This window comes from Electrona antarctica (genome assembly GCF_951216825.1).
Source record: "Electrona antarctica genome assembly, chromosome: 12".
Classification (NCBI taxonomy): domain Eukaryota; kingdom Metazoa; phylum Chordata; class Actinopteri; order Myctophiformes; family Myctophidae; genus Electrona; species Electrona antarctica.
The window spans coordinates 30450908-30463310 of record NC_136793.1 but is presented as its reverse complement, the minus strand read 5'-3'; the positions used below and the strand labels follow the sequence as shown (position 1 = coordinate 30463310).

The window sequence follows — 12403 nt, the reverse complement described above, 5'->3', positions numbered from 1 at the left end:
ATTTGCTTCAACAATTAGAATTGTACTTTATCCTTTGGCCTCACATTTTCTTGTTGTTCGTCCACAGTATTTCGTCCGATTACTGCGGACGCTAAACTCCGGATGAATCCAAGGTCGGATGTAGATTTCTCCTATCCTAAGGTGGACCTGGTAGTCAATCTCCAAGAGGTGGCCATTGAGCTCAATAGACCACAGGTAGGCATGTGTGAATGCATGTGTGAAGCAGAGCGGTGAGAAAAGAGAGAACCTAGAGATTTCATCTCAGTACTGTAAGTAACTGATTACCTATGCCCTCCCTTCTTGCAGTATATCAGCATTCTGGAGCTGCTGGGCTCAGTGGATATGATGACACGTAACCTACCGTATAGGAAATACAGGCCAGAGGTCCACGTTCACCACAATGCACCCATATGGTCAGAAACAGAATATACTCATAAGCTTATGTTTTGGTACCAAAGATTGTATGTGGATTTATTCATAATTAATATTGCTGGCTGTCATGGCGTGTGTGTGACTCCTCTGCAGGTGGTGTTACGTGATCACAGGCATCATGGAGGTGGATGTGAAGCCCCGCCTTCACATGTGGTCGTGGCAGCACATCCGCCGGCACCGGCAGTCGGTGAAGCGCTACCGAGAGCTCTACATGGAGAAGATCACCAGCAAGAAACCCACTGAGGAACTGCTCAAAGAGCTGGAGGTGAGGCCTGGGATGAGGAGCAGAAACAAGAGGGTTGGGACTGTATGACATCAGAGGAGGAGGTTGTTTGTCTATGAGGACTGATGCTGACAATGGAGGCAGAGGAGATGTTGTGCTGAATGAGCAATGAGCCATTTAAAACAAGAATTGTATTTTACCAGCTGCCTTTTATATCTACAGAATTGGGATATGAAATGTATATATCTGTGTCTGTGTATTTGTTTGTGTGTGCGTACACACACACACACACACACACACACACACACACACACACACACACACACACACACACACACACCACTTGAAATCACCACTTTGAAGTCAGTTATTGTTACTATGTTAGTTCTTTGTACCTTAGTAGTGGGACCCTCTGTAGTGGGCTTTTCTGTCTGAGGTGTGCAGAGTCTGCACATGCATTCACATCGTGCACGTTGTTGATGCGTGTCGTTTATTTTCCATATGTGTTGTTGCTTGCTGTCGCTGGCTCTTCATTCCGTTCACTTCACGTTGATGCGTGCTTTGGTGTCTGTAGTGTGCATAGTCTGCACATGCATTCGCTCGTTGATGCGTGTCGTTTATTTTCCATATGTGTTATTGTTTGCTGTCGTCAATGTTACTCTTCATGGCGTTGACGCATTTATTTTCCACATACCTATGGTTGCTGGCATCAATTTCCACATGGCTAGTGTCGGCGCGTGTATTTGTTTTCTCTTCTATGTTGTGGTCCCATTGGCCAGAGACAAGGCAGCCGTGTTAGGCTGGAGCTGTCCCGTCCCATTGCCCAGAGGCAGCCAATCAGGACTATGCATTCAGTATGACTAGGTCCTCACTAGGTTGTCTACATTTTATGAGTAATGTTTAACACAATCAGTGCTGGGATTCCTTCATAATAGAAGCTCTGGACTGAACTCAACATCATCTTTATTAGATATATATGAACAAGTGTTCATGAATGATCAGTGCTATATAATACATATTCTATTAATAGTAGCAAGAAAAATTGTGACACTTAATTGGATGAAACCCAACCCACCTACTATTGATCAGTGGCTACAAAAAGTTAAACAAATATATAAGATGGAATATATGACAGCCCAGTTACAAATTAAGCTCCCTAACTTCAAAAGGAGATGGGAGTTAGTGGCAGAATATCTGGAAGCAGACTCTACAAATAGAAACGTTGCCCAAACACCCTAAATTAAAACCTCCCATATCACAGTGAAGAGTAAAGGTTTACCCCCAAGGCACTCGCAAGGCAAACAATACTATTATGTTTGTTTTTTTGTTTTTTTTACACAAAAAAAAAGAAACTAAGTGAGAGAAAATGGAACATGTATTGTAAAATGAAATGAAATTGCCTGTAAATGATTCTATAATGGCAATAAACAAGTTAAAAAATAAATAATAATAGAAGCTCTGGGGTGCCGGAAAGACATGGACGCTTTTACTCTGAAAACGGTTAACCAGCAGCTAAAGCAGCTGGTAACAGCTAAAGCAGCTGGTAAAAATAGATCATGCCCCTCTCCTAAGTTCATTGAAACAACCACTGCGTAAAACCGATTCTTTGAACTCTGTTCTTTTTTTTTTACCCCTTCGTCTCATGGTGTCTCCTCTGTCTGCTCTGCCCCCTTCGTCTCATGGTGTCTCATCTGTCTCCTGTCTCCCTCTGTCTCCTCTGCAGGCATCGTATTATTCCTGATGTGATTGATGACGGACATTAAGTAATTGAACCATTCCCGTAATGAGCCTGAGAGTAAGCTGTAAGGTCTAATCAATGTGTTTCCTCTGTCTGTACTCAGGAGCCTGAGCGGACGCTGGATATATTTAACATCACACTGGCCAGGCAGCAGGCTGAGATGGAGGTAAGACCTACTGGCCGAGGATGATGAGAGGATCTACATTTGTAGGCTTATCTGGGACTCTCATTGTAACAAATACACGCACACAATCAAATATGTTTTACATTTTTTATCAATTTATGCCAAATGGTTTAAACCTGTGCTAAAGTGTGCAAAAGAATGAAATAGCTTCTGGCTTCTATCAATTACACACCCCATGAAGCCTTGAATTAATGGTGATTATTTTTATTTTTTGGTACATTCCTGAGCCAATTATTTGATGACGGCAATTGTGTAATAATAATTGATAAAAAATAATTGTTTGGGTGTGAACTACTCCTTTAACATTGTGGTTTTAGCTAGTGATACATTATTTCTTTGTCTTTTATCTGTTGTCCAACCAAGACATGACCTCCCAAAGTGCTGCACTAAATGGCTAATGAGTGTTCTTTCCCAGGCGAGCAAGGCGGGCCTTCGTATCTACCGTCCTGGAGTGAAGATGGAGGAAGAGGAGTCCCAGGGCTGGTTGGGATGGATGTGGAACTGGGGAGGAGAGCCTGATGCACAGCCTAAATGCACAGTCAAAACTGGTGGTAGGCTATTCTACGAATCCAGATTGTTTTCTGAAAAACGTATGTTGCTATATCAGTGATTCTAAAAACGTTTTCAGGTCAATTACCCCCAAAATTATATGTATTTGACCATGGACCGCCATATCAAATTATGTTGTTCCAGACAGTGACCCCCAGAAGCAAAGATTTGAGTTAAAGATGGAATGCCACGATTTTTTTCCACCCTAAAACATGATCATCCGGTATTATTATAATATAAGGAGGAAGAACTTTTTCCAAAAAGTGTACAGTATTTGTTAAAATCATGCTTTTATGTGGACACGCCCACCAGTTCATTAAGTATGCCTGGTTTGCCTGGTGGGTGGTGATGGGTGGTGATCCACCTGAACTGAAGCCGCACCCACAGCTGTAGTTGTATGATAAAAGGGGAGGGGTTAGGGGAGGGGCTGATATTTCTGTTTATTCCATTGGCCCGTTTGACTGTCAAGGATTCAGCCTCCAGGAAGAAACCCTAAATACAAAGTGAATACACCGTTGCACATAAAAACGACTCTAGGGTGTCTAATGAAGTACTGTCACATCATAGACACATAAAAATACAAAAAATAGCAGATCTACAAGCAGAAGCTCATAGCGCAGCACAAAGTGACACGCTATGAGCTTGTATATCTGCTATTTTTGAATAGCCAAAGTATAAAATGACAGATGCTTTCCTGGTTTTAATTGGTTAACAAATACAGACGTACTGGAAGATTGAACGTTATATACTGGGAAGGAACTAGGCCACATACTGTATAATGTTCACATAATCACATAATATTCATTGGTTAAAAAACTCATTGGTTAAAAAACTGTGTTTCAATTTTAATTTGATCCTTCCTGTCTGCTCCCTTGCCTAAGGTTTTGATGACTTTATGACCACCGCTGAGAAGGCCAAGCTTTACACTGCCATTGGATATAGCGAGATCGCCGTCAATCACAACCTGCCAAAGGATGTGAGTTTCTGCCCTCCATGAATGTGTGTGTGAGACCTCACAATGTCCTTGTCATGTCATCATGACATTATCAACATCAATCTCATATTGGATATGTTTCTCTGTTTTCCAGTTTGAGGACATGAAGATTGATTTCCACATGGAGAAGCTTTCTGTGTCCTTCAAAGACAACAACAAGGACGACAATGAGATCATCAAGTTGACTGTTGGAGAGCTCAAGTCCATTCTCACACAGAGACCTGGAGCACAAGCCAATAAGTACGTTCTCATTAATTTGTCATTATATTGTAGGTGAATACTTTCAAAACATTTCAAACATTTTCAGAAATGGTAAAAATAGACCTGGGTTTACGGGTTATAAATGTTTTCTAGTTCAGTTCAGTTCAGTTTTATTTTCGGAATGGTGGACATACAGTTCATACATAAAACACATTTCCTTTTTTTCTTTTCTTTTTTCTACTTCTTTTGAGTGTCCGTTGCTTATGTCCTTCCAATATCCGAAAAAGGGCTAGGGAGAAGCCATTGTCGGGCCCTACCCCAGGAGGCCATTTGCATATTTAAGTGCACAAGTTTTAGACGTGTTGTTGTCCTTAGATTTATACATTCACCTACACATATTCATATATATAAACATACATATAAATGAGCATATAAACATACATATATACAGCTACTTACATACACAACAATATATATCACATCAACACAATGATTCCTGCTGTGTAGAGTCAATACCTTTCATTGTCATTGTGTTATGGTTTACAAATGATTGATTGATTAGGCCAAGGTAGCAAAGAGCATCCCGAGGTACATTGTTGGCAGACCACTATATAAGGGCCATTATTTAGGGGATATGTGTATCATATCCCCTAAATCATGTACACATGATTTAACACATATTAAATCATGTGTACATGATTTAATGTGTTTTAAATCATGTACACATTTTAAAACATGCTTATCAGGATCAGCTATTGAATTTGTATTTTCTTGAGCCCGTATGCTGGGTTAAAATCTCCACATCACTCCAGAGTCAAGCCTGCCTCCCTGCTAAGCTTCCTTTACCTGATGGCTCTCAGGTTCTGACATTCATTTTCTTCTTTTCCAGACTAATAGCTAAGCTCACTCTGTTTGAGGTAACGGGCCTGGGTGGTATTCGGGGCCCTCCCACCCTGCTGTCATCCAGGAAGGCTGCCACGGGAACAGGAACCCCACTTCTTAGCATCCTGTTCGAGACCAACCCACTGGATGAGAGTTCTGACCAGAGGCTCCACGTAGAGTCACAGCCCCTGGAAATCATCTATGATGCCGTGAGTTGTGTGAGAGTGTGATTGCAAAACGTGAAACCGTACAGAATCACTGGGTTCATGCACGTGTAGAGATAAAATATACTATTTCTGTCTACTCACTGCATCTCGTTGGTCAACTCAAAGGGCTCCATTTTCGTCACCGCTAAACCCCTTATCCCTAAACTTCTATGCCTTTTTTTTTTACTATTTTGCAAAATATTTTTGAATAGTTAAAATGGCCAGTCTACAAGCTCACAACGTGTCAATGTAGATTGGCTAGTTGAACTATTAAAAAATGTTTTTCAAAATAGTAAAAAAAGGCAAAGAAGTTTAGGGATAAGGGCTTTAGCGGTGACGAAAATGGAGCCCAAAATGTTTTGGGGTATTTCATGTTTGAGAAAATCCTTCTTTCTGTGTGTTTGTGTGTTCACTTCTGCAGACAACAGTGAACAGCATGTCGGCGTTCTTCATGCCCCCTGAAGACCTGCAGTTAGACGAGCTGACCAATGCTACCTTGATGAAACTGGAGCAATTCAGGGACCGTACATCCACAGGTCAGTGTCACACACACACACACACACACACACACACACACACACACACACACACACACACACACACACACACACACACACACACACACACACACGTGCACCAAGACCGGATTTCCATTGTGATTGTCATTTTGCTTTTCAGGTCTTATGTATGTGATTGAGACACAAAAAGTTCTAGACCTGAAGGTGAACCTGATGGCATCCTATGTCATCGTTCCCCAGACCGGCTTCTACGACGCCACTCAGAAAATAATACTGCTGGATCTGGGACACTTAAAGGTCAGAGATTCTCCTTATATCCAAGCTGGGAAACCTCTGTTCCCAAAAGCAGCCAACGTATCTGCTGTATGCTATGAGAATTGCTGGTCTATCCTAAGCCTGATGCATACTTTGTTGTGCATTGTGTTGAGCACCGGAAACAGCCAATCTACAAGCTCATGCGTTGTCACATTGTTACAGTAGGTTATAGATTTTATTTTTGATGTGTGACACCAGCATGCAAGTAAATATAACCATGTGTCCATCCAAATCATATCCATAACATTAACTAATATTAGGGATGGAGTGCAGAGCTAAGTTTTAGCAGACTTATTTGGAGAACAGAGATGCAGAGATGCATTCAATATGTCTACAAGCTTGAAAGTGTTGCATCGTGTCGCACTGTGAGCTTGTAGATCTTCTATTTTCAATATGCAACACCATTGTATGACAGAGTACACATTAAACATAACCTGAACCATTATTTAGTTTTATATAGAACATATAATAGAAATGAGAAATAATAAAGTATCACATTCACAATTTGCCTGGAATTTAATTTGATAAAAAGACAAATCGTGGGAAAATTGCATCAAATCGAATTGCATTGTGCACCAGGTGTTGAGTCAGAGCAAGAAGAATCTGCCACTGCTGTCCGTGACCAGCAGCACCTTTGAGGATATCATGTCCAGAGCGTACGACAGCTTTGACGTACAGCTCACCAGTCTGCAGTTCCTCTACAGCCAACCAGGTGCAGTACACACAGTACATGCACGTTAGGTACAACAAGTGAGGCTGTACATGCTTGAAGAACATAAGCATGCACACATAACAACATGGTAGCCTGGGTTACAGCCTGATTACAAATCCACGGAACGCAGCGAATCAGGCTGGAACCCAGACTAACAACATGGTGGTTAAAGAACATAAGAAGGACACATAATTAATTGCTTAATATCGTTTTCCATGGGAGTCAGAAGGGGACTGGAAGAAGGCGCGTAAGCAGAAACGGTCAGCGTTCCACATCCTAGAGCCGGTGGATCTGAAGGTGGTGTTCAGCAGAGCCATGGTCGTTACAGACTCACGCATGGCTAAGTGAGTAGGCCGCTTTTCCCGCTTTTTCCCCTGAGCACAGCATATGTTTTATATTGTTTTTAAAGGGTTTCATTTGGAGCAACATGTATTTACGCTATGCTGAAAATGCCAGCAGTGTGACGAGGTGCTGAGCATCTATTCTTCGCTGCATGTGCACGTCTGGCATATTATGTGGCTCTGACTATTTGTATTCATGTCTATTATGCCTGTGTACATGTTACAGGTTTAAGATGTCTGGGGAGCTACCACTGCTATCCCTTCGTATCTCGGACGATAAGATTCGAGGTGTGCTGGAGTTGATAAACAGCATCCCACTTCCTGAGAGCAGACCTGTCGCACGCACTGCATCCCACACCACTCCTAAGGTAACAATGTCAGGGTTTCCTCCAAATAAAATCCCAGTGTTAAATATCTCAGACAGGCCGGAAGTCGGACACTATGTTTTTGCCCTTGTTTGCGTGTGTGTCTGCACATACAGTAGCTAGTCTCCGTTCATACTGTCTGGAGCTCTAGTGATGATTAAGGGGGAAAGCGGAGGCCGCACTCGTTTCTTCTTTCTTTCTACAGTCACGCGAATGAATCAAAATCATCTAAGCATAATAGCTTGCTGCTTAGCACAAATGGAAATACAAAAATAAAACGTAAAGATATTTAAAAAAATTATGGAAATGTCAGATTTTGGGAGGTGTAATTCCAGACTATATAGCATTTATTCTGCCTTTATTTTATAGTGTACAGTAAGTTGACAGGAAATGGAGGGAGAGAGATGGGGAGTAACACGCAGGAAAGGTCGTCGGGGATCGGGAGTTGAACCTGCGACACGCTGTCAGGCTGGATTAGCAGCCTAGGTGTCCGGACTGCTAGGCCGGCCCGGGCCGACCGCTTTACATTCTGGACTGTAACTCTTGAACCGTAGGTTGTACAATCAAAAAAATGTCTTCCTACCTTTAGGCAAAGCAGTTCACCCCCACACTGACTCCCAGGAGACACTTGACCGACATGCGTTCCTCAGTGATGTTTGAGTCATGTGAGACCATCAGCATCACTTCAATAGGTGAGATACTAACACAAGTTGCTTAGCCTTAAGCAGCTTTTAGTGTATGTGCTAATACAAACTTTGTCCTACACAAACATTAAATACCATTGACAAGGAATGGTCAATTATTTTTAGTTTTGAGTGCACAAACATTGCGTAACACAAACATTGAAGACAAAGGTGAGGACGCAAATTCTGATTGGCTGGAATGAGATGATGATGTACGATGATAAGATTGCCCCTCACTTCTCACGGGTGTGATTTTTATATAGGAAGATAGAACTTAATGGAAGCAGTTGTTAATTGAGGTGTGTCCAGTACCAGCACACACCTCAGTGCTACAGAGCCAGCATCAGCCAGTAAAAGAGCAGAGTCGGAAAGCAAAAAGCAGGTTATTGTATTCAGAAAATGCTGGGGGGAGGGAAAGGTAAAACTGGTATCACGACAGAGAGGGTGTACACAGCCGGTGGGGGTGCAAACAGAGCTTATGGCCAGGACTGAATTGTGTGTGTGTGTGTGTGTGTGTGTGTGTGTGTGTGTGTGTGTGTGTGTGTGTGTGTGTGTGTGTGTGTGTGTGTGTGTGTGTGTGTGTGTGTGTGTGTGTGTGTGTGTGTGTGTGTGTGTGTGTGTGTGTGTGTGTGTGTGTGTGTGTGTGTGTGTGTGTGTCCACTTCAGGTTCAGAGGAAGACTTGTTCTACGATGCTCCTACCTCTCCTATTGATGACGGTTCATTCTTCGCGGACATGCCCGGTACACTGCGACGCTCTGACTCCGTCAGGTGGAGGGGCCTGGTCAAGAAGGATCCTCAGAAGAACATGACCGAGTTCCTCATGACATTTGAGATCAATGAGGTAGCATTGCAAAACAGTCAAAGAAGTTTCACACAGCAAACAAACCAATCCATAATAATAATAATAATTGCGACTGTAGGTCGCAGATTACTATGAAAACCTGCATAACCTGTCCGCCGTCAACCCGTTGCGCCTCGTGACACTAGATCTAGATATATGGAGCCGGCCAGCAACTCTACATCTGACCTCAAACCCTTAGATCTCCATATATGGAGCTGACCTTTTCTGACATTCCATATGTTGATCCCTCCCCACCCGTCCTTCCTCTTCGATGTCTCCCTTTTGACTGATACCTGTCCATTCAACAGGCCCGAAGACCCTACCTGGGCCCTCATCAAACCCTGTACACTCAAGACACTGCCCCCGCTGCCACCCTTAGATCTCCATATATGGAGCTGACCTGTTCTGACATTCCATATGTTGATATGACCTCATCAAACCCTGTACACTCAAGACACGCTCCATATATGACCTCATCAAATCCTGTACACTCAAGACACATAATAACAATCCCTCTGATTTATATAGCTTCAACGATCCATCTCTTCCATATGCTTAATTATTATTTTTTTTTATAAAAATGAAAAAAACCTGTGGACAAAAACACTATTTGAAATATGGTGGTTAAAAATAATATGATTGTGATGTCCCTAAATAAAGAATAAAAAAAAATATATAGCTTCAACGACAACAACTACAGTATGACAGTGACACAGACGCAGAGAGGGCTCCCTTGACTCAAATACACCAGAGTAAGGCCAAGTGTGGACAAGGACGGACACATGCACACCGCACAGACCAACAGTCTGGTGAGACGTAGGAGGATACTACAGTTTGCAGGAGGCAAACCATAGTCCTAGAGACCTCAGTGCCTGCTATCCCCCAAGAATACACAAGGCAGAGAGAGCTTCCTGTTGGTTCTGGCAGGGAAGAAAGGACAGTGGGTCCGCAGGGGGGTTATCTTCACGTTATCTTCACGTTATTCTTCCTTTTTCTGGCTCTACTCTATTCCTCATCCTGCAATCTGTCTCTCTACGTAGATGTCTGTACAGCTGTGTCGTCTATCAGGGGATGAAGAGATCACAGTCCTTCACCTGGACATCGAAGGATTGGGCACTGAGCTCAAATTGCGCACCTTCGACATGTCATCAAAAACGTTCTTGCGTGAGATCTGCCTCAAGTGCCCTGAGTACATGGGTTAGTAGTGCCTCAATAGCATGCTTGAGATCGAAACTTTCAATATAACTAGATTTTGGCGTTGTTTAGGATTATCATCTCAAATATTGTCATATCATGTTTGAGATGAATCAGCAGCGTATTACATCTCCGTAGAGTTTCTGTTATTTTTATGCTTGGTTTTTCTTTTCATGCTGCCTCCAGATTCTGAGGAGAAGGAGGTTCAACTCATCACCACTCTAGACAACACAGAGGATGACTTGCTCATGCTGGAGTACATTAAGGTACTTTTCCAATCCACTTAAGTCACTGGCCTGGTGTTGTGGGTGCCATGACAAATCACATCTGAAATGAAATGAAATGAAATTATTACTATATTTACCCAGGGTATCTGGGCTAAGCTCAAGAACTTGTTTCCATTGTTCCACTTGTTTTATTGGTCAAAACAATTTCTACATCTCAAATAGCTTCTGACTACCCCACAGGAGAATAATTAACCACATGAACCCTAGCATCCCTGTTCTGTGGCGAATGTTCGGCAAAAATAGCCATCTTGAAAAGTTCGCAACACGTTGCAAGATTGTAGATTGGCTATTTTGTAGAGATGTGGTGTAGAGGGAAACAAGGATGGGGCCTCATATAGAGTGCCTTTGGCACTCTGGTCAACAAAGTATATTGGGTTTCAATTTTTTTTCTTCTGTTTTGTCATTTCCAGGCTGATAGGAATGGTCCTGAGTTCAAATCTGAACACAAAAATACAGAGCAGCTAATCAAGGTGAGAGAAACTCTAAAGTTATCTTTAGCAATCTTCACAATGTTGACTTTATCAAATTAAATATATACGTACACGACATACTCTTTTCTGCTGTTCGGAACTCTGCAAGGAAATGATGTTGCATACATACATATTTTAATGTTACCCACCAGGTGGTCTTCTCGTCGCTGGACGTGCACCTCCACACAGAGGCTCTCCTCAACACCATGAACTTCCTCAACAGTCTGCTTCCTCCACCCACCAAGAAGGAGGGAGGACAGGATGATCTGCCTACTATCCCAGAAGAGGATGAGGGGGAAGGGGAAGGGGAGGGGGAGGCAGAGGAAGAGAAGAAGGAGGAATCAGTGGTTGCCAAGAGACAGAGTAATGTTATACTGTATTTCATTTTATTAAAAGATTAAGTAGCATTGTTAACCTGTGAACGCACAAATACAGCCTATAATTAGTATATGCAGGGAATTTGTGCCATCTACATATCATGGAACACCATCTTTAATAATAAAAAAGCTGTTAGTGCCAGGAGGTGTTCTATGTTACTCCAAACATAGTTAAGCAACATTTGTAATCCTATGTGCTGCATTATCAGGTAAAAAAAAAACCCACCTGAATATCTGTTTAGGATCAGATCAGAATATTGTTTGGTAAGGTTTCACGCAATATAGATGTGAGTTGCAAGACTTTTTTTTAATTAGGTGTCAAGAGAGGGGCTGTATAATTTCAGAGGGCTGTATATTTTCCTTTTCCTGAGTTTCGTCTCACTTTCTATTTATCTTCCCTCTTTACTTCTTACATCATTGTCCATAGCTTCAAAGAAATTGAAGTTTGAGGATGTGGTGAATCTGCACATCAGAGCAGATCTCAACTGTCTGAAGGTTTTCATCCGAGGAGAGAAGGCCAGGATCTCTGAGATCAGCATTGAAGGTATACATTTCCCCCACTGTACATAACACACTCAATGAACACCCTTATCTTATCCCCTAATTTATACTTTGTCACACAACAGCGTTGCTCAATGGAAGAAAAAAAAAATTGTGCAAAGTACATTATGTCACCAAGTGAATATTTTGAAGCCATGAGTGGTGAAAACTATTGAAAGACTACCTAGTCTACCGTAGGAAGTTGAAGGAGTCTTAAGTTACTAGTTGTGTGTCCAGGTCTAGTTTCAGAGGTTCTGATGAGGAAAAAGGAGATGGAGATTCTGGCCAACCTGAAGAACATTGTCATCCTGGACTGTGACAAAGATGCAATTTACAAGAAGGTATGAGAA

The 12403-nt window shown here is 42.2% G+C and overlaps 1 protein-coding gene across 5 annotated transcripts in view; it reads left to right on the top strand.

The window, feature by feature from the left end:
• The window catches only part of vps13a (vacuolar protein sorting 13 homolog A), a 53551-nt gene that overhangs the window by 4733 nt on the left and 36415 nt on the right, over window positions 1-12403 (top strand). For 4 of the 5 annotated variants that reach the window (XR_013791304.1, XM_079516787.1, XM_079516785.1 and 1 more), the window contains exons 11-31: window positions 68-195; window positions 307-413; window positions 526-697; window positions 2497-2559; window positions 2993-3128; window positions 4008-4102; window positions 4215-4360; window positions 5211-5412; window positions 5831-5945; window positions 6088-6224; window positions 6822-6954; window positions 7181-7298; window positions 7522-7663; window positions 8250-8352; window positions 9010-9185; window positions 10226-10382; window positions 10566-10645; window positions 11077-11136; window positions 11289-11499; window positions 11941-12057; window positions 12291-12394. Coding sequence is in view for 4 of the 5 variants with exons in the window: in XM_079516787.1 (XP_079372913.1) it covers window positions 68-195; window positions 307-413; window positions 526-697; window positions 2497-2559; window positions 2993-3128; window positions 4008-4102; window positions 4215-4360; window positions 5211-5412; window positions 5831-5945; window positions 6088-6224; window positions 6822-6954; window positions 7181-7298; window positions 7522-7663; window positions 8250-8352; window positions 9010-9185; window positions 10226-10382; window positions 10566-10645; window positions 11077-11136; window positions 11289-11499; window positions 11941-12057; window positions 12291-12394 (2702 nt within the window). In the remaining variant the exon portion in view is untranslated. The remainder of the gene's footprint in view (window positions 1-67; window positions 196-306; window positions 414-525; window positions 698-2496; window positions 2560-2992; window positions 3129-4007; window positions 4103-4214; window positions 4361-5210; window positions 5413-5830; window positions 5946-6087; window positions 6225-6821; window positions 6955-7180; window positions 7299-7521; window positions 7664-8249; window positions 8353-9009; window positions 9186-10225; window positions 10383-10565; window positions 10646-11076; window positions 11137-11288; window positions 11500-11940; window positions 12058-12290; window positions 12395-12403) is intronic. The other variant, XM_079516786.1, reaches the window with a different exon arrangement.